General features: G+C 43.2%; 1 protein-coding gene across 1 annotated transcript in view; it reads left to right on the forward strand.

Moving 5' to 3' along the window:
- Window positions 1-379: 379 nt before the first annotated feature.
- Window positions 380-22,473, forward strand: part of LOC306788058 (cilia- and flagella-associated protein 46-like) — a gene marked incomplete at its 5' end in the record, with an annotated part of 56,972 nt that continues 34,878 nt past the window's right edge. Inside the window, 24 exons of the mRNA XM_079283384.1 lie at window positions 380-428; window positions 522-643; window positions 1,807-1,938; window positions 2,243-2,307; window positions 3,123-3,291; window positions 3,583-3,702; window positions 3,911-4,005; window positions 4,924-5,070; window positions 5,204-5,303; window positions 5,674-5,772; window positions 6,162-6,352; window positions 6,739-6,964; window positions 7,192-7,309; window positions 8,357-8,480; window positions 8,961-9,085; window positions 9,306-9,424; window positions 11,107-11,219; window positions 14,281-14,493; window positions 15,618-15,807; window positions 18,453-18,602; window positions 20,000-20,110; window positions 20,958-21,139; window positions 21,524-21,655; window positions 21,750-21,915. Coding sequence (XP_079139510.1) covers window positions 380-428; window positions 522-643; window positions 1,807-1,938; window positions 2,243-2,307; window positions 3,123-3,291; window positions 3,583-3,702; window positions 3,911-4,005; window positions 4,924-5,070; window positions 5,204-5,303; window positions 5,674-5,772; window positions 6,162-6,352; window positions 6,739-6,964; window positions 7,192-7,309; window positions 8,357-8,480; window positions 8,961-9,085; window positions 9,306-9,424; window positions 11,107-11,219; window positions 14,281-14,493; window positions 15,618-15,807; window positions 18,453-18,602; window positions 20,000-20,110; window positions 20,958-21,139; window positions 21,524-21,655; window positions 21,750-21,915 — 3,258 coding nt within the window. The remainder of the gene's footprint in view (window positions 429-521; window positions 644-1,806; window positions 1,939-2,242; window positions 2,308-3,122; window positions 3,292-3,582; window positions 3,703-3,910; window positions 4,006-4,923; window positions 5,071-5,203; window positions 5,304-5,673; window positions 5,773-6,161; window positions 6,353-6,738; window positions 6,965-7,191; window positions 7,310-8,356; window positions 8,481-8,960; window positions 9,086-9,305; window positions 9,425-11,106; window positions 11,220-14,280; window positions 14,494-15,617; window positions 15,808-18,452; window positions 18,603-19,999; window positions 20,111-20,957; window positions 21,140-21,523; window positions 21,656-21,749; window positions 21,916-22,473) is intronic.

Genomic DNA, 22,473 nt, shown 5'->3' on the forward strand with positions numbered 1-22,473 from the left:
TTCGTTTACCGTAGTCTCATCCGTTCTTGGGTTGCTTGGTAACGCTCCCAAACTACAAACACGGATGGTGGCTCAGTCCAGCATTTTACTTTCGACACAGGGTTAGTTGTTCATTAAAGACACTAATATGTGGCATATTTACAGTGACGGTAAAATGAAACGTACGGACGTATTGCTTTTCTAATATTCAAGCAGTTTTGAAATTCTTGTTGACCGACGTAACACCTTTCACACACCTGTAACACTGCAGTTTTAAATGGGGTAATTTAGCGCGAACAATAGCGTAACTGGCCGTCCTAACCTAATTAGTTGTAGCTAGCTAACATTAGCTAATTTTTACCATAACACATTAGCTGACGACAGTTATCGTTCTCCCGAGATGGAGCGGGATATTCGTCAGTATCTCACCGAGGCAAAGGAGCGACAAGGTTTGTATTATACTGACGTTCATGCAGGAGCACTTTCAGCTTTAACGAGTTATGAAAATGTGCCTTCGTTGTGTTTAACGTCACTTCACGTAGACTCTGGAGCGCTGCAGTCAGCTTACCTTTTACTTGAGAACGTGGCGGTGGTTGGAACCAGCGGACGAACTCCACGTATTGGCCCGGAGTTGTACGTCGTTTGTGCGGAAGCAGCTCTACAGGTGAGACCGGGGGCAGTAAATAGTTACCTGTTAATGTGGCCAAACCATGTCGTCGTAGATTTAGCAGGGTCAAATAAATAAATAATAATAATAAAAAGTCTGTGTGTATTTTCTGAGACCATGTGAGTTCTTTGGAAACAATGTCCCACAGAAATGTAAGTTTTATATTATCCTCGAGTGAGGATGAGATAGTCACAGGCCTCGTTGTGTCTGCACTGTTAAAAATGGCCGACAAATAAAGCCTACAAGATATAATTATTGACTTAAATCTCGTTTAATCAAGTTTAGGATCTAACTAGTCATGCCAAAAGTGCTATTGTAATGCCAATGACACCTGAGGTTTATTTATTTTTGGCAAATTCTACTGAAGGAATTAAGCTACTAGGTTACATATCACATATTTTATTTGGTTCGAGTAAATAAAGCAGAAATCATTTTCGGGGTTCTTCGTTGATTAACACACATGCTTTGTTAATGGCAGCATCTAAAGCTACTGATACAGAAAATCATTTGAATAAAAACCTCTCCAGCAATGACGCTAGAATAGTCATCACAAATGCCATTATGTCACTGTTTTCATACAGTAACTTTAGTTAGCTAAATCCAGCTATTCTCCCAGTAGGACAGGATAATAATGAATATTCACGAATGTCGACTGAAGTGTCCTAGGGCAGTGGAAGCTCATTTGAATAATGGAACACAGTGGTATTCCATAATGTGATTTGGTCTCTTTTTTATGTGGTACAGAGAGGCTCCTCAGTGAAAAAGCAGCTTGCCTTGAAGTCTCAGGCCTGTTTGAATACTGAATGAGTCCACATCCCCACCAGGACTACATCACAATAGTCCTCAGTTGTTAGAGAACTATGAATATTCCTGTTACATTGAGACAATTTTTGAACGTTTTCTCAGCGCTACAATTCCTTGAATGAAAACTAACCAGAGTGAGTTCATCTAAGTAAAGTACTGACATGCGCAAGGGCAAGAACCTGCAGTTAGGATGTTTTTCATCATGCGTACAATCGATGTGCATCACACGACGCATCAAGTCATTTCTGAGTTGTTTTGATCCCGCATCAAATTTAGAAAAATGCTGGTGACGCAACGTAACAGCTGATGAGGTCTAAATATGTCTTTTGTTTGGCCTTTTGTGTTTTTTTCCTCAGCTGGGCTGTTTGGAGATAAGCACAGCGTGTCTAAAGATGTACTTTGAAGGGAATCCGCCAGCTAATCAATTTTTGTGTCGAGCCTACCTCTGCCGGGGCCAGCTGAAGTCTCCGCCGGCCACTGGCAGTGTGGTGAGGACACCAAAGTGGACACATCTCCTCAAGGGGGGTTGTGTGTATGTGTGTTTCTTTGCCAATAGGACACGCATACACAGTTACTTTAGAAATATACTGTTTTGCACTGTAAAAGGAGCAGATGTCCCCGCTTCGTAAACTACTTTTCTTCACAATGTGATTCTTCAAGGCACATTGCCCTTTGTCTTTTCACACTTAAGTGCAGTTTTTCTTGGTGTTTTATCAAACTGTGGGCTCTATTGAAGAGTTTCCTTCTCTGATCTTTGTTTGTGACAGTCTTTTGCATTATTTTCTATTTCAGGGAGACTTTGAAGAGGCTGTGCTGTGTTTTCTTAAAGCAATTGAAATTGCAAAGCATGAACCAAGGTACGTTACCTCCAGTGTGTTTGGCTTTGTTCTAACAGTGTCAAGAAAGTTGACCAGTTCCATCCCACGCACAGCTTCTCATCGCTGCTATTGTTTGCACACAATGAACGTGAACTATTCCAAACAGGGAATGCTCTTCTTTTTTTATAGCTATGATAGGTTATGAGGGTTAGATATATTCTGCGGCATCAAGGTTTGAAGAATACAGTTGAAATGTGACATGATTCTTCACGCTTCACCCCACAGGTGGATGATATTCAGCATGTTTTCTTCTTAATCTGAGAGCAGGGAGAAAAGGATGATGAATATAGATGTGATGATAGAAATTGTGACATTTGAAGAACGACTCATCGGGAGATAGCGGCCTTTGCGAGCGAGCGGCGCCGACTCTCTTCGCTAATGAACTCATAACCCGTCAATAAAAGGGCTGAATGAGCAATCCCAATTAACACCAACGGGAATATGTTTCTAATACATCCAGCCCAGACTAATGCACAACGCACTCTCTGGTGTATCAATTAGCAGCACTCAAGCGACCCGTTCACACAATTTCCTCTAAAACAGCGCCTTGGTTTCATGAATTTCCCTCATTTTACATAGAAAGGCTCCTACGGGGGGCTCGCCTGAGGCCCATTGGACGATGGTTGATCCACACACATTTGCAATCCACAGAACTTCTCCGTACAGAGTTGAAACTTGGTCTGAATTGAGTTGTTCCAAGAGATCAAATGGCTTGCCCGCGCAGATCATGTGAATAATTCAGCTTTTTCTCAGTTTTTTTGCAAATTATTTTGCATCCGTTTTGTTTCTCACAGATACTTCTTCCTAGCGTTCAACGCCTCGGTGCTGTACCTCCAGACAGTGCGTCCTCTCCTGCAGCCGGGGCGGTGCCGCCGCCTGGTCCCCTCCCTCGGGCACGTGGTCCAAAGTCTGGACGAGGTGGCAGACCGGGACCACAGCTGGAGGGCTGAGCTCATGATGCAAGTGGCCCCTCGATGCTCTCTTAGTTCTCTTTCATGAATAAGTCCAGTCCTGATTCAGTCCGGTCTCATGCTGGTGACGCACAGAGCTAATTAACCAGCAGCTCATCTGTGACAGTAGCGCTCTGGTTTCCATACTCGTATGTAAAATACTAACCTGGGAACTTGGCTGATATATCGTTGTGGAGAACAATGTCCATATTTTGTGGAAATATCCCAGTAAGCATTGCAAAACACTGTTCTTTCACACTGAAGTAGTATCAGTCTCGTGTTCTCTCTGTTTCTGCTCAGGCATCTTATTAAATGTCTCGTGGACGCCGGTGAAATGGAAGATGCTGCAGGTTTTGCCAAAGTTACAGAAGAATTCATGAAGTCCCACATCCCACATCTCTATCCAAGACTCTTTACGTTACTGGTGAACGGCGTTTCATTTCATTTTGGAGTGGCATTTATTTCAGGAGTTAGTTTTTATTTTCAATACATTTTGGACTTCTGGAGTTAATGGAAGTGTTGGAATCACACAACCTGAAAGAAGACTACTGTGTTTAATGTGAAATACAGCAGAGCTTTTAGTGAAGCATTTGACTAGAAATAAACTTCTACCTTTACTCTTCTCTCCTCAGGTACAACACAAGCTGACAGAGAGGGATGTCCTCATTGAACTGAGCAGGCAGTGGACTACCTTAGCAGTCATTTACAGAATACAGGAATTAAAAAAGTACGGACATTTTCTTTGCTCTACTTAATCGTTGTACTGTAGCAAGAAACTGCCAAACTGTTTGGAAGAATATGCTTTATTTATTGATTGGATGTTTGTGTTTTTAGAGTGCTCCCTGCTGATACTACCGGCAGGTTCAGCCATTTATTAAGTATTATTAATGGTCATACCAACTTACCAGTTTCACCATTCTGTGTTTGTAACCGACAGAGGGTATTATGTTTCCCATTCTCGTGGATGTGATATCTCAGCAAATTATTGTCAAATTTGGCTCACAAACTATTATTTTGGCCATAACTCCAGAATTCATGTGCTAATGGTGACAATTTCACACAAATGTCTAAGACGATAAAATGATAACGTGATGACACGTTGGACAGACTGCAGCATGACTGTTGGCAGTGGCACACACCCGGGAGGCGGTACTTCCAGTTAATATTTGCCACGCTTTCTCAAGCTTGTAGGACTCACAGGGATATTGGTGCATTTTGGGTTCTGACGTTTTGTTTGCGTTCAGCGAACTTGGAAGCTACTCAAACATTAAACCCGATCCACAGGCCCGCGGTTAATAAGCCCACGGCGGGCAGGTTTGTCTGGCTGCCTGCACACAGTAATGGTATAGCACCACGGCTCCTGGTGTGGCGTCGTACAAACCCAGTCCCCTTTCTGCAGGCATGTACTCGACATGTCAGAGCTCCTTATGGCTCTCTAGCTCATCTTTAAACGTCAGCCGCATGAGTCAGTGTGACCCAGCCATCGTCGGCTTCATGTACCGGTCGCTCATTTTGCCTGAGGTTAATGCACTGTTCAGTGTGAGTATATTACGAGGGAAATGCAGATGCGTGCATACTCTTGGGTGCATACGTTTATGTATTTTTAATTAACAGACAGGTTTTTTCTTTCATGTTGTACAAACAGCAAGTTAGAAGAAATGAATGAGGTCGAACCAACAAAAGAGGAGCTCGAGCAGATCTTTCGTCTCCTGATGGATTGCACCGAAGCATCTGCTGCAGCTGTGAACTCCAGTCCTCCTCAGAGCCCGACACCCATCCAACCAGCTGACAGGTCTGTGACCCGAACAAATGTCCTTCCCTGTCCTCTTACTACCACACAACCATGGATAACCCGAGGGGCAGAGCACAGCCCGGATTACTCTACTTGGAATTGTGTCAATGATGTTTTTATCTGGGATTTGCAGAGTCTTCCTCCTCCTGGAGTTGGCTCTGCTGGCCTTGCGAGTGAAGCGGCATGAAGTAGCTGTCGACTGTTTGAAGGAGCTGAGGTCGGCGGGAGAGACTGTGAGTGTCCGGCGTTCTCCTGAAACCTCAGAGGCTACACACTGTAACCGTACATGCATGCAAATGCATGCATGGATTCTGACATCCACTCTTAAGTAGGCACTAATAGATGAAATCAATTATCTGAGCTCACGCCCAAGAGCTTAAGAGGTTGCTGCAGTTACTTTCAATAATGTAAGATTGTGTTTATAGAAAGGTGTGGAGTGTTTTCACCAATTTGACCATTTTGCTCGTATTGTGAATGAGGTGATATGATCACACAATTGGCAACGTTGCACATGCATAAAATACGTCACCCCTTATAGATGTGTCCCCCTCTCTTCTGTGCGCTGACTCTTGTAACCACACGTATGTGCTTTTGTCTTTTCAGAGTCTTGGCCAGCGCGTAATAATGGAATGTGTCAGCTGTGACATCAACCTCCAGAAGAGAGAGGGGAAGACGAACGACTACTCCAAAGCCAGCGTGGAGGTGCTCGATCATACAGCCGCGTGTTCCCACCAGCATGTGATGCGGGCGGTGGACCCATTGGCGGAGTCGTGATTAACTGTTCTGTAATATTTTCTGTAATCTCATTCTCTGTCTGAAGGCAGTACATCCTTACACTCTAGGTATCGCTGCCTTAAAACTGCTAACCCAGCTAGCAGCGCTTAGAGTTTCAGCTGACAACTTTAATCATCAGTTTTTCCTCTCTGTAATCTCATTTTGCACCATTTAATATTTTGGCTTGAAAACTTGAAAATGAAACAAATTGGCACCCCGTATTTAATACAGTCCAAGTGCACTTGCCAAATGATAGAAGTGTCGTGCTCTCGTTGCCACAGGAGAGACGCTCTCAATCTGTAGTCTTGATCCCACAGGCCCGGCTGAAGGAGATAGGCCAGCTGGATCAGTGGCTGCAGACGGCGGTGAGGGAGGGGGACCCTCAGGCCGCGCAGGCGGTGTGCGCCGCGCAGTGGAGCTCCTGTCTGCCCCTCATGCAGCACAACCTCAGGAAACGCATCAGGACGCCTCTGCTCAGGGTGGCCCAAGTCCTGGAAGACATTCAGAGGTTTACAGTTTCCTCAAATCCACTTTGCATACAGTATACTGCATGTTATGATGTTATATTATTGCTCAACCTGTGTTGTAATGCAATACCATATCATATTTTGTTGGCTTTTCAGAGATTGCAGAGTCTGATTTATTTTTCAAAAATGTACTATATGTTTGTGTTTGACATTTGGATCAAGAAAAATGCTATTATGATGATTTGTGGTCCGAAATATTTTAGTTCACTGTCGTATTTTCGTAACATTGACAGAGAGCCAACATTTAGGTACTTTTCAAGATGAAGTACTGTCTCCCAATTTTGAACTGTGGTATCACACCTACAGATTTGTCGTCATTCATAATGTACGAGTTTATGCTGGAAGTGTTTGTTTGCTATTTTCACAGCGCGCTGCTGGAGACGCGCTGTCAAGTCCACTCAGAGCTGGCAGCGATTGAAGAGGAGGACGGGCGCCTTGAGGCTTCTTTGACTCACCTTCAGAAAGCCCTGCTGCTGGATAACGGGACGCGACAAGAGCGCCTGTCGTCAGCTCTCCGCCTCCTGCAGCTCAGAGGCACCCTCTACCAATCGCCCCCCCGGGCCGAGGATAAAGCCGATATGCTTATGCAGCAGGTTTGCAGCCCGTCTGTGTCAGACGGTCTTAACATTACAAAATGAAGCGGTTCTTTAAAACTTAACAAGCGGATGCTTTTATTATGTAAAAACATACAGAATTCATACATAGGTACAGGGAAGGAGAACTTAAATTCAGTGTGTTTTTATGTATGGTGAGAAGAGGAGTGTGCCTCGTAATGGCTACAAGTTAAGTCTGACATCCAACCCTTCCTTCCCGTCCTCAGGCCAGGGACATGCAGCCCCAAGACAGGACGGACAGCCGTCCCGTCCTGGTCTCCGTGGGTCAGCTTTTGGCCCCTGACCATTTCCAGATGGTGCTGGATGCTGACGACACCTCCAAAAGTACACATTTCTCTTCTTGCTTTCAGTTTTCACAGAGACACGACAACATTTACTCAACACACGTGCAGTTTGTCAGAAGATATATTCATCTGTTGGGATAGCTTTAAACACATACTATAAACGATTGACTAATAAAACATTGATCTGTGGCATTAGTCCATGTTTTAGAATTCATCATAAGTCCATTAATGAGTATGTGTACCGGTATATGATTTTATTTTTTGCACTCTGCGATCTCGGACAAACCCCACTGTTCTAACTCCCCTCAGCCTTTTTGACAGCTAGTCAAAGGGCCCCTTTGGTCCGTAGAGGAGGCCCCTCTTGGTTTTGTCTATAAACCTCAAGCATCCCCTAGATGACGACACTTAACCGTTGTGTGCGGTGCCTGAAAGCCAGCACGCCAAGTATTTTTTAAATTAATTGTAGCTTGTATTGTTGCCACGATGTTGTGTTGTACCTCAGATGGACTTCAATGAGAGGTGCGTGCATGAGAGCGGGTGCGTACAGCCTTTTATTGCTTTGGTGAGCGTGCAGGCTCGGGAGCGTTCTGCTTCTTTAAAACACGCCAGTGAAAGTCACAGACCTCTTTTTGTAGTTCAGTCCATAAAACAAATGCTCTGAATAACTCTGTTGCTGCGGGCGGGTGTGACTAAAAATCTGGAACATGCTCCGTTGTTTTGCTTTTTGTTTTGCTTTCTTACTTGTCGACATAATTACATCGCAGTCTGTGACGTTGCGATGCTGGAAATGGGCCATTTACTCTCGCGGTCCCTTAGTAGTGGTTCCTTTCTTACGTGGAAGTGGCATATTAAGGCTCATTTTGTAACTTCCTCGAAAGGATAACATTCTCACGACCTACATTAGTGCACATTTATTCCATGTTTTATGCATCCTTTAGGCCTAAGGAGTTGTGTAACAGACTGACTCCAGTTTTTGTTATGCATACTTGCCTGGAAAATTGTATTGAATCAATATTTATGGAAAACGCTGGAGCTTTTCCAGTAGCATTAATCGACTTATGTATTCAGTCTTCCAACAATTGTCTAGTTCCCGTAGGCGGTCTAGGATCTGGACCAGTGGCTCAGCTCTCTGCGAAGGCGCAGCATCACTCTACATCTGTGCGGAAGCTGGACGGACACCTGGCCAGACAGGGAGATGACAACACAGAGAGGTGTGTGTTTGTACATGTACATGTATTCATTGTGATTATACATGTATGTTCTTGAATACAAGTGCAGTCTTCCTGTCAAGTCTTCTTAGAAATTACTTTTTTTTTTAGTTGTCAGGCTTCCCAGAAACCCAGCTTAAGCAGGTTTGTATGCCTTGTTGTCTTTTGATCCTCTCCACAGTGAAAGCTGTTGTGTGACTGTAGGCGTCTACAACCTTCTTTTACATTCACAGTGCGTAGTTGAGGCTGCCTGTCCACCAACATCATCACAGTAAAAAAAGTGTGCACATGAGACATTGCAAGCTTAATGGGCCGGAGAGGGCAAGATGTTTGACTTGAAGATTCCCCAAAGGAAAAGTTTGTTATTCATGCAAAAAAACCCAACCTTAAATCATATACAGTGTGCTGCTTTGCCCTTTCCCTGACCTCCACCTTTTTAATCATCTCTTAAGTGTTCTTTATTTATTTTTTTTGTTGCTCCAGAGTGAAGCTGTGGGCAACGCTGGTGAAGACAGCCAGGAAACAGGAAGTGTGGGATGTGTGCCGAGCTGCTTGTCGATTCTGTTTGCTCTACGACGACGGCAGATGGAAAATCTCCGAGACCGGCGGTGAGATGGTGAACGGTCCTCAGGCCGACGGTGAGATGGTGACCGGTCCTCAGGCCGACGGTGAGATGGTGAACGGTCCTCAGGCCGACGGCACTGTTCCTCAATATCGGAGTGATGGGCAGGAAATAGTAGTGGTATCTGAATTAGTTATACATACAAGAGGGAGACGATTGGTTTCATTGAGAGAATTTGCGTCACAGATTTTGTGAATTTGATCCAGGATGCAGGTCCTCGGAGGAGGAAAGCGGTGCAGAACCTCTTCACGGTTGCAATCGAAGCCAAACCTGCGTGAGGGACTTGCTGCGGCTTTTTGCCGAAATCCGCTTCATCAGTGCTGAGGTGTGTGACGACCAACACATACACACTTTTCAGATGTTCTTGCAGGAGTAATCCACATAAACAGGTTTCACATTTGCTCTTGTTGTACTAACGTGGTTGCATTCCTGCGTGTACGCAGAAAGCAGGTCAAAAGCGCTTTGAGCTCTCGGCTCCTTTTTGTTCCGTTACTCCCCCTCAATGACCGTTGTCTGTTCTGTAGACGATCTTTTTTTTATTTTATGAATGATCATGGTCCGCCTAAAGAGCATTGCTTTCCCTGTGGCTTCTTCACAGTAAAAGCCACTCCGTGGAAACACTTAAAGGTCTAGTGTGTAGAAACTGGCTGTGAGTTTGCAGACTGTAACCAACTGAAACTGAACCCAAGCGGGCAGGAGAACTACAAAATTCTTATTTTCAGGCGAGTTTACACTAAAGAAAACATATTAATATTATATTGCAGATATCACAGATACATTTATGCCAATTGATCCCCTTACATGCTACTCACTGTACCTTTTTAATGTGAAGCAACAGGATGTTCCCGTCTGCATTATGCCTAATTCCCACTACAACACTCTAGCCTTCATGTCTTCGCTTGTTGTTGTACTGTATCGTTTCCCGTGAAGGCAATTTGAATCCAGCTTTGGAATGGCGGACTCTGCCACTAACAATTAAAACTATATAGAAAGGTATCTACTATATTCACTGAATGGCCATTGCTAAAAATATGCAGATCATAAATGGTAGGGAAATGAACTCATGAGAATCGGAAGGATTGAAGACGAGCCATAGAGTGACCGGTGGGTCTTCCAGGGACACAAACACATTTTTCCGTCTTTTTAAAAAAAATAATTATTGATTTTATTCTACAGATCAGACATAAAAACTTGCAGCTGTCTGACTTTGCTTGTGTCCCTTTTCAGTTATTAGTGTTGATGTGCATCATATACCATGCACAGTGGAAAGTCCTGCTTCTACCAACTTTGTATTTCAAGCTTCTGTGGATACAGATGTTTTTGTATCGAGGTGTTGACGTTGACAAAAATTCTAGCTATCTCAGATCGTAGGAATATTGTATGTTATTTTTTTAGCTCCTTTTGTAACGTTCCACTGCGTGCAGTAGTAAACATGCATTATGGGATTTTTAACAAGCCCGTGAGGTAGATGTTGATTTGTTGGAGTCAGAGATTGTTGTGCTTGTCTTCTGAGCTTGTCTCATTGCGTAATCCCGCTTCCCATCAAGCCTGCAGCTCCAAGTCGCTATTAAGTCCATGGAGATGTTAACTTGACAGCACTTTGAAGAAAATGGAGACAACTATCCACAGCTACAACATGACCTTGTCAGAACTGACTCACACTGTAGCGTCTATGCTCGCTCCCCTCATGTAGCTCTCTCTTTGTTCCACGGTACACCGGGGGGTTATTTTTGGAGGATTGGGGTCATAATTCATTCACTGAATAGATACCTACGTCTCAGTCCTCTTGCCTTGCCTGAGTTGTCCGCCGCTGGAGTAAAACGCTCACCAGTCGCTTCCTTTTGTTCTTTGATCTGCTGCCGCTGAGCTTTAGCGGCTCTACAGAAGCTGTCATTCCCAGAGCGGGAGGTCTTCTCTTCTCATTTGATTATGAATTTATCAAAACAGGAAGTCATCTTTAATATTATCCTTTGTGGAGGAGAAATGAAAGTATTGTGTCTTGTCAAGGCCACCGTCCAAAAGCTGCTCACAGAGGGGGTTCAGCTCAACGGCCCTGCTGTCCCCGCAGTGGAGAGTGAGTTGTGTGCGTCTGAGGAGGATCCACACTGGGTTGTTTACAGGTGAAAACACACACACACACACACACACATGCTAGCATCATAAAACAACAATATTTTGTCTGTATTATGTCTTTTGTCTATATGTTTCTACTTTATTTGCAAATCACAGATTTTATTATTATTTTATTCATTTAAAGTTACATTGTACATAACTATATTAAACAACAAAATAAATTCTGTTGTATTTGTGATTATTAAAAGCTGGAAGACCAAGTTTGTTATTCAGTTATTAATAGTAGTTCATTAATTCATTTTATTAAAATAATGAATTCTTAAGTCCCTGATGCATGTGAATCTCATAAAATGTTGTTTAAAATATGTTTTATAAATATATATATATATATATATATATATATATATATATAAATATTTATTTATTAAATGTATTTATTTATTTATTAAATTTATGTGTGTATATATATATATATATATGTATATATATATATATATATATATATATATATATATATATATAAATAAATAAATGCCAGAGAAATGTACTTTATTTTAAAATATATTTATTTATTACAACTAACATCATGAAGTTATTCTTTGACTTTGAGCACTGATGGAACTATACCTGAGTGACTCATCTTCTGTCTTCTCAGCAAGACATAAGCATAAAAAACAAAAACTGCTCCTTAATGTTATTATTGTTAGTATTGTTACTTACATCTTGCAAAAGAGATTTTTAATCTCAATGGGACTACCTGGTTAAAAAATATTATAATTCAAACGTATTCGTCATTGTACCCTGCTTCCTCCGGTCTGAGTGCACTCGGTCGAGGGGCCACCCTGACCCCGGGCGCTCCTACCAGTCGCGTCAGTTATGGCAGCTTCCCTCTTCTGGATCCGTGCTCTTGGTAAATTGCCAGGTTAGGTTTTAACGGCTAGGATTACTTCTAAAAACGTAAGGGATTGTTAAGTGGGTAGGTCTCTAGGATAACCTTACAGAACTCAGTTGTTAGACACACAATAGATTTAACCTTTTACTGCCACGAGGAACATTTACTACTTTAAGCAAATAAATGCACTTGAGAAATTTACTTTAAATGCAGATTAGATATTTATTGCAGGTTATATTCAGTTAGTTAGCAAGGGTTAAGCTACAGCTCACATAAAATGTTACTACACTTGATTCGTACTTTTAATTCCTTGATTATACTCACTGGTTTCAGATGCCGAGACGGCTCGGTGGGAGCTGGATTTTTCAAAGGTTCGATGAAAAAGTTATTTTGGAGTTGTTAGGAGCGAAGGTCCGGCCAGACCCTCGGTCCTCCTGCTCTCACAGCGGGGTTCGTTCAACAGTCCTCGAGGCTCAGTACAAAGTCTTTCTGGGGCTGCCGCGTTCCTCCGTTGTTCAGTTGTTAAAGTCGAGCAGTGGGGAGAGGGAAACCCTCCGTCTTTCGATCTTTGTCCACGAATGTCAATCTTTCTTCTCGTGAGCAGAGACGGAGTCCTCAAATACTTCAGTTGCGATCGTCCGTATCTTCTTTCTCAGAGCGCTTGGAACGGCTCTCGTGTAGAAATCCCAGCTTGCGACTTTCAAGCATCTCCTTATATAGCTGTCTGTTCCCCCCTCCTATTCTGAACACATGATCTTTATCCCACCCTTTTGTGTGAGTGCGTATGTCTGGAAAGTACCTTATTTCCCTCCGCGCCTTGTTCTTGCAACAGAGTCCAAAGCCGCGTGTCCGCTTACCCGACCCACGCCCAAAACATCTGTTTCTGATCTCACTGTCTCAGCCTTTTGCCTATTCTCACTTCTCCAAAACTTTCCACTGACACACACACCCTTCACATTTCAACTCCGGTACACAGATCATTATTATAATCAGCTTTTACATTTGTTAAATCACTCTCTGTATTAAACATTCGTTATATAATGATCATAAACTTTATCTTTCATCAACTTTAACTATCGATTTCTGAGTATATACTTTGTGTCTTTTTATCCTGACTTTTCCCCTGATCGTGTATGCATGTTTTCGAGGCAGCTTTCTCTGTGATCTCAACTCTTCTTGACAACATGCATCAGGGACCTGTGAATTAATGAACTACTTGTTATCTATTAATGACATATAATAACAAACTTGGTCACTGAAAGCTTTCATATCACTGCTTATATTACAGTTCCAGCTTTTAATAATCACAAATACAACATCATTTCTTTATTGTTTAATATAGTTATGTACAATGTAACTTTAAATGAATAAAATAATAATAAAATCTGTGATTTGCAAATAATAAAGTAGAAACACAGAGACAAAAGACATTTTTTTTTATTCAAACGTATTGTTCGGTTCGTCATGCGAACCGAACCGTGAGCCTCGTACCGAACGGTTCAATATGAATACGCGTATTGTTACACCCCTAATATATATGATATATATATATATATATATATATATACACATATATATCAAATTCCCCTAATGCTTCTATGTGCATTGCCAACTGTCGTCTCTGTTGGTGTGGTTTAATGCAAGTGTTTCAAAGGACCATAACTTGCGCTTTAGCCTTTTTAAAGTGAACACATTGCGTAACTCGTCAGAGATGATGACGACAGGTAGTGGTGGGAATAACTCAATCGCTGAAACTACGAGCCTGTTAACTTTTGAACCAAAACTGCACAGCAGATCTGAAAGCATTCTCAGACCAATGACGTGGTTTCAACAAGGCTGCAAACATTATCAATGACGTGATTACCTTTTACTAAAGACCAGGATGTTGTAGATATACACCGCAAAGCTCCAGGATCGCACAAAGTCGTAACAGCCTACTTTCTTTATTGAATTGACAAGACCTGACACATCACATCCAGCAGTGGAAATACTGCTCCTCCACTCTTCACCTCCAGCACATTGTAACATAATGCCGGCTGAGAGCTTCACCCAGGTGCTCAAACAAATTGGTGTTGAAAGCTGCATTTGATGTAACGTATTTGACATTGTAGAGGTGGAGTTCCTCTCCCCTGTGGATGGTGCAGAGACACTAGAGACAACATAATATGGACTATCTCCCTTTCCCACTCTGTATTCTCTGCCTCTCTCTCACCCAGAGACTGGATCCAGGCTCTGTCCGCCTACGCCACCTCCAACTTCTCGCGTGCAGCGGAACTCGGAGCAGAGATCGAGGAGCCGTGGGTGGTAGCAAATGCAGCCATTTACCTGTGGAACTACAGTAGCCACTTGTTGGCAGCTGGGGAGTACCGACGCCTGCTTCCCGCCTTCCAAAGCCTCGTGGCGATGCTCCGAAAGAAGGAGTTCTCTGGGTAGGCCGGGTCTCTAAATTACTATCAGTTTTCACTACAGGGTCTATACACCTGTCAAGGCTTTCACACACTGGTGGGTGTTTATTTTCGTGCGATTAATTTCACAGGAATTTCTCAAAATTCACCTAAGTCTCTCGTTTCACACGATCTTCTTGCAGTTATTGTGTTCACCAGTATTGGTAGACGGGCTCAGTTTATCAGTTGCTCTGTTGTTGAGTACGATATGAAATGTCCATAAATTGGTCACTTAGTCAGCGGTTACTCAACGATAGGAAAGAGGTCCCTTGGGGGGAAAAAGTTGTTCAATGAAGCATAGCGTTAGTTCATGCAGGACACGGAAGTCATACGCCCCCAGCTGACAGCCACACACCAATCACAGCCCACTTTCACTTCAAGGAGGTTTATTTAAATTTGACTCCCTCCTCACTGATTCATTCTACACCTACGCTGTTACAGACTGCGCAGTGCTGGTGAAGCTTCGCCTCCTCCAACCCAGCCTCCGCCCCTTTTTTAGTTCAGAGTTCATCTTTCTGGCAAATGGTTGAAATGTATTTAAAAAATGGACTTCTGGCTCATTCCTGTAAACCCTTGGGGGGGGGGTTATAGCTCGGTGCTCCCCGTCTTAGCTTGGTAGCTGCTGGCTAATCTGGGGAGCATTCAAAGAGCGGAGCCATCATCGCCAAGTATGACGAGAGTGTTCCTGACTGAACCATAGATTAATGTACGATGCAAACAGTCTTTAAATTCAGTCGAAACTTGAAAACTGTTACATTTTCAGCCGATAGCTGCAATATGTACTCTCAGAAAATCCTTTTAGTCACGCTGAGCGTTGACTTGTAAAGAAAATGTTTGTTAATTTGTTCTCTGGCTAGCTCACTCTCAGAAAAACATGCGCTTTAAGCTCGGCTCTAGTTTCTGGCTGTAAGAAGCAGTGAATGTTCAAAATGACTTGAATGTTGGGATTCAGTGATATCATACATCTCGCTGTCCAAATCTGTGGTGTGTTTTGTTTTTTTACTTTCAGAAGGAACTACAGTATGTTTTGGCCTGCAAGCCCAAATTCCCGTCCTTGGTTTTCTCCAGATGATGTCAGTTTGGAGCATTCTCTGTATTGTATTTCTCAGGAACCGCACTCTGTTCGTGCTGCTCTGTGATGCTGTGGCCCGGGGATTGATTCAGCCTCTGTGTGGACCAGACAGCGCCGAGCAAGCCCCGCCAGGAGACGAGGGTAGAAACAGACAGGAGAAGGCTGCCAGTGCCCACGGGGCTCTCTTAGACCCTGCTGCCCTTCAGGATGTCCGCAAGGCATCTGAGGTGTGTGTGTGTGTGTGTGTGTGTGTGTGTGTGTGTGGGAGGGCGTTGCTGCTAATGGCCGTGTGTGTGTGTGACAAAATGTTTCTATGAGTAGATTTAATAATCAGCACCATGGAAGTGTTTCTGACAAACACTGACATTCGGTTCTGTTAATTTATCGAAGCATGAGTCTTCAATCTCATAAAATATCCTTTTAAACGAACCAATAAAAGTGCCTTTGTTGCCAACATGTGCAAAGGCTCCGTACGTTATAAAATCAAAACCAAAGTTGGATATAAACCTCCTATGTCGCAACACATTTGCATAAATGTTGCACACATCACTATCAATTTGCATCAAAATGTCCTCTCTTACATACATTTGCATTAACACTCTTTAAATCCGGATTCATTTGCAGAACAATTAATGACATCACCATATCTGCATATAGATTCAGAAGCCTATCAACATAGAGAACTACTTACAACTATCTGTTCAGACTCCAGTGGTTGTTGTGCAGTCACTAATTCTGTCCAAAAACCTCTGTAGCAGATGCATAATGAATGAAATCATAAAGAACAATCTGAGTTCTAGAGGGTTTAGAACTCTTGAGGATAATGTAACATGAAATCCTGACAACACGGGCCCCAGTCTTTCTGGCTCCTACATGTCCATGCATCACAAAGTAAAGTAAAGCAAAATATTTTGGGTTTGAAGTTTGATTTGTTGCATTTTGTTGAGACGAACACGATTGACCCTCCCAGGCTGATTGCGGTGGCTTGAGCTGCTTTTAGTTTTTTCCCTCTCTGATCTCTCCACTGTGAAAACAAAGACTTCCATCATTCAAAGCTTAAGAACGGATCAGAATCTCACAAAATAGCAGAAAGGAGTGCGTGCATAATCTCTGAATGGAATTTGCTGAATCTTTGCGAGACGTGTTCAGAAACTCCAAGTTGAAATCTTTTGTACAGATATGTATGAAACGCTTTCCACACTGTCGACTCTTTTTAAAGTTTTAAACTGGAGGTCGGCCGATAGTGGACTTTTATTGGCCAATATAGGAACGATAGTTTGGATGATGGCAGATTAATCGGCCGATGCCTATTAGCTGATAGTGTTGCGGTATGTATTCGAGAGATGACTTTCGTGGAGAGAAATAAATGTAAACGCGTCAAAGTTTTGCCCTCCATTTTCTAACCTTATTGTAGAATAATGTGTTGAATGTTTTTGTGTGAAGTGGTGTATTACTCCCCTAATAACAAGTAAATAATAGAAGTCTAAAACATCATTCAAAGGCTGTTGTGCAATGATGGCTGCAATGAACCCCCAAGGCAAGGGAAGGGAAACAGTGCAGCTTACTTTCAACCTTCCGAATGTTCTCTCTTCATTTTATGAATTATGAAACGGATTGGTATCACACTTCATGTCATCCTCCATAAAGTGTGGCTGGCTAGTCGGCTGCATATAAATCCATCACCTGGAATGTTCTGTAATTCAGTACGTAGGTCCAGTATTATTATGCTAAAAAGGTGAGTGGGTTCATCAAAACAGACAAGACTAACTGTAACTTAAGGTCCTTCCATCATAGGGATGGAAAAAGATGATCATGGATGATAAACAAAACATTTTGGGACGGTCACGGAACGGATAGTAGACCTTACCTGGAAAACAAAACAATATTCTGCACAGAAGTCGTCTATGTAGAATTGCGAGAGACAATCCAAGAATGCGTACGCAGGAACTACGAGGCCTCTCAGGAAGCATTGATTCCTCCTCCAGAGGATATGACGTGGCAGATGTTAGGGCATCGCAGATGAAAAGTTGAAACGCTCTTATGTTCACACTACGAGCAGCAAAGGCACCGGTTTACAACTCGTTTTCAATGGAAGCTACGAACTGATGCCCGACTCTAGTCTAGCTGTCCTTGACCGCTCAAATTGTTGGTCCGCTTTTATCTACCCACAATTCCTGTTGTGTTCCGTCGTAAAAATAAAATGTAAGAAAAACAAACCGTTTGCTATTTTACGGCAGAACTACGTCAACAAGCACTTGAGAGACACTTCAACGGCGACAATGTAGCCGGACGCTTTTGTAGCTTTGCCGCTCGTAGTGTGAACATAGCATCAGGAAGATGTACAGTTTGTTATCCCCTTCGTCGCTTAACACACATGTCGCTCCCGTGACTGTCTCGTCTCATGTCTCTGCTCTCTGTATGAGCTGCAGTTCCCAGTTGAGCCCTGTTTCCGTTCTCCTTTACTATTCAAATGATCCACCATGAATGTCGGCTCTAACTCCAGATGAAAGGCACTTTATCAGTGAATTATTAACTCGATTCCATCGTGTCGGTTTCCTCCTTGGAGGAAAGATTAAAAAAAGTGATCCGTTCCGATGCATTTTGTATAAATAGCCTGAACTGAACTTGTTTGTGTATGTTGGCCGTGCCTGCAGCTGGCATGCTGGCAGAGGGCCTCTGGCTACAGAAAGGCTTCTTATAGATACATAGAATAATGTATGGTATTTGACAGACACTATGATTTACATTTTAAATGTCATTTAGGACCATGCAGAATCCTCACTGTTAATGTCGTGTTCTGCTTATTGAGCTTCTCAGGCTGCTAATACCGTACCAATGCAAGCTCATTGTCGTTTTCGACACTTCCTCCCAGCTGTGTGACTTCGGCCTTCGCATGTCCACCTGTAACACCCCAGGGGAGGCCGTCCCCATCGCAGCAAGGAAACGGGTGGTGGCCACGTGGGTGCAGGTCAGGAGGCTGCTGCAGCAGGAGATTGGCTCAAAGATGGACACTAAAGATCAGGTACCATTCTCTGCTGGCTGGTCTATGATGGTTTGTCATCATTGCTCAGCCTGTAGGAAATCATTTTGATGGATGGCAAGTTCTAGCCATATACTGCACGTCTTTTAAAGCTACCTTCCACAGAGAGGAACATACTAGTGTCTGGTGCAATCCCTGTCTGTCATGACAGGCTAGACCATCACTGACAAAGTCCTGGAACAGGATCTCTAGAGAAGAGTGGGGACCCTATGTTCATTACATTGTAGTCCAGCATTGGGTTGGAATAACTTCAAATTAGTTACAAATTGTAAGATATTTATAAACACAATTATCCAAACGATGCAGAACATTTTTCATGTTAATTCACAGACCAATAGCCGACACTCTGCAGTGACTAGTGCAGTGACAGTGGTATTTGAGAAAACAAAGGCACCACACAAACTGTTGCTAAATAATATCCTCAAATACGAGAGAAGGGAGTAAAACATGGACACATGAGACCACATGAGTCCTGGAACGTGTTTAAAGCAGACAACTCACGGCACTCGTTACACAACGCGTTACAAGTGGAACACTTTGATCGAGCTAGAGCACCTTTCACTTCCACTGCTCTCCACCATTATGAACCACATCCTCATCGACGACCTCACCCTCTCCCCGTCTCCAGACTCCGTACATTGTTGTTGTCTTGCTCTTCTTGCTGTGAGTGCGTGAGCGGTAGTCTGGGACGGGGCAGGCCGGCAGCTGCACTTTGCTGCGGTGAATGGCTTTAACCCGGCTTTGCTGCTCCAGCTGATAATGTCCAAGAAAAACAACAGAAACCAGTCAGTCTTGCAATGTTTGTGAACTTATTTATTTTGTATTCCTTGGAGGGGATGGTATCCCTATTCTGAAAGCTTTTGTTCTGAAAGCTTTTGTTGTCCAACACAAAAAAATGTGAAATGTAAAGAAGAGTGAATACTCGCTGAGACTGTTTTCATAACATAATCACGTCACATGCACAATGCATCCTGTATTACATTATGGCTCTTCTTTAATGGGCTTATAATATTGTAGCTGATGTCATTTTTGATCATCTTTTTGATGCGGTAGGTGTTACTTCCATATTACAGCATTGTATACAGCCTGATGTGCTTTGAGTCACAGCTACAAAAGGTTTGTTTCTCGCATTGCAACTTAGGAAGTGTAGCGTTAATATAAATGTTAATCTCAATAAATCCTTCATGAACTAATTTTCCACACAATAGCAAGTCATACATTATCAACTGAGGTCAGGAAACATGCAATATGATGATCCCACTGCAGCTTCATGTATGATTTATAAGCGAATAATAATACATGTATCTGTATTTTCTACAATTAAACATATGGGATTGGTGTGTGTTCAGTGTGCATTGGTTTCTTCCCCGTCTTTGCAGTGTGAGAACGAGGAGGTGTCGGCGATGACGCGCGTGCTGGTTGCAGTGGAGATGCTCCAGTGCAACAGGAACCCGAGGCATGGGGAGTTCTCTGTTCCCGGTCTCCCGTCGGTACGTATACGTCTCCGCTCACGGTTTTCTCTCCAGTGGCTGTTGCCCAGATGGGGACAACAGATGGCGAGGTGGCCCGTGTGCACACTGACACTGTCTGCATCTCATCATGTGTCAATATCTTCAAAACGACTGCAGCTGCCGCCATAATAATGCTTTGGTTGGGTCTAAACTTTGTAACTCTGTGGAGAATCCTTCTTCTTGACGCCCTTTGACCTTTTTCCACATGTTTTATCTTTTGTCTCATCCGTCCACGTCTCCTTGTCTCTCCTCCTTCCTTTCCTCCCCATTATCATTCACTCCTTCCTCTCGTCTTTTGAATTCTATACATTTCTTTTTTACATCACCCCCTTGTCCTTCCTTTTCTTTTTTCTCTCCGCTTCTCCTTTAATCTTCTTCCTTCTAATGTTTCATGTCCTGTGTACCTCTAATCACTCACCTCGCTCCTTGTCTACCTTTCCCTCCATCCCCTGACTACTTCCAACATTTGCTCCACACCTTAACTCCGTGCTCGTCCTTTTTCTCATGCTTGTCTTTACTTTTTTGACTCAACTCCTCTGCTTACCGCCTCCTGTCTTTTCCCTCGCCAATCCTTTCTTCTGTTCTGCTTTTTGTCTTCCATCACACTTTGCCTTTCCCACTTTTACTCACTCCTCCCAATTTACTCCATTCCCTGCCTGCATTACTTTACCCCCCTCCCATATTTTTCCCTCCCTTATTTTCATTCTCTCACATTTAATTGCCCCTCGTCTTTTCTCATATTTTTTCTCACTCAATCTTCCCCCTCTTTTCCCACATCACCCTCCCCTCATCCTCCTCCCCTCCCACCTCTCTCCTCGCCTGAAAGCTGGTGAGCATGGCGTCTGAATGCAGCTGGACTGACGCCGTGGTGGAGTTGCAGGTGTGGTGCCAGCTGGCTGCCTGCTGCCACCATGCCAAGGACCACAGCTTGGTGCTGCGCTGCACCGAGAGCGCTCTGCAGCTGCAAGAAGCAGCAGCAAAGAGCCTCAGCGCCATGCCCTGTGTTTTGTAAGTGTAGTTGGCTGATTACAATTGATTTACACAATAAGAGAATTTTAGAAATGCCCGGGGTTAGATCTGTTGTTTTCCAACTCTTAAAAAAAAAAAAAAAGAAGAGAGACAACATGTGTGTGCTCGGTTATGGAAAGCAGTATAAGTGGGTGTTAGGGGTGGTTGAGATTTGTGCTTCCAAAGCTCTCTGAGGAGGAAGTGACATCTTGTGCATATTCAAGAGTATTGCAGTTGATGAGCAAGCGTTGCTTTCCTTTTTTTTTTGCATGAAGTTGCAAAGTTTTGCAAAGTGTCACATATTTTGGGCATGTCAAATATATTTTTTTAATTGTGATTGTTTTGACTTTGATTGGCAGCTAATACATTTCCTCATTTCCCTAGGTACGGCCTGACTGCGGTGAACGAGCTGCTCAGCAGTGCTGCTTGTTTGCGAGGGTTGAGTTTAGTCCACGAGTCCAGTGGAGATCTACACACCTACAGGGAGGCTATGAAGGTGATCCTGTCCAGTGTCAGGTGCTGTTTCCAGTCACATTATGTATCGACTAATGCCATGAGCATTACTCGAAACCTTTCTAAACATGTGTTGGCTATCTTCTTGTGTCCATAGCAATGCAGAGAAGGCTGAGAATCCAGCGTTGTGTGTGGCAGCTGCCAGGCATTACTGGAACACATGTCTACCCCTGACTCAGGCTCCTGGGGAAAGATGGCAGCTCCAAGAGCCCCTGGAGAAGATCCTGACTGCTCTGGTTAACACCAACATAAAGCATGCAAATGTACGGACCCTTCATTCGTAATATTTACTCATTCACTCTAACCCATACACATTGTTTCCATGTTGGTGTCACATGCACGCATCAGCCGGGGGTTTTAATGTGAACAAAACTAAATCCTTTGAGGGTATATCTGTGATGTTTGGACCCCCCACCCCCCAGGTCTTTGCAAAAAATGGCAAAAATGATCATTTACTATGTAAAGGCACAAAACTGACGACATGTTGAAGACAAAAATTGTACATCCCCACACAAAGTGACCCTCCAGATAAACATCAAAGTTTGAAATTGTTTCACAAAGGTTACATTTCAATGTATGTGTATATATTAGTGCTGGGCAAGTTAACACATTATTATCACGTTAACGCATGAATTAATTAACGCTGACAATTATTTTATCAGACAGACAGACAGACAGACAGAAATAAACAGAGAAGCCGTGGGCTGCACCAGCTGTTGCTCTCCCTGGAGACTAGTGGACATCGCTGCGGTAAAGTCAGCAGACACTCGGATATCCGTGGTCAACTCAGCAGACACTTACATGTTAGTGCACCTATATGC

This window comes from Melanostigma gelatinosum, assembly GCF_949748355.1.
Source record: "Melanostigma gelatinosum genome assembly, chromosome: 14".
NCBI classification, from domain to species: Eukaryota; Metazoa; Chordata; class Actinopteri; order Perciformes; family Zoarcidae; genus Melanostigma; species Melanostigma gelatinosum.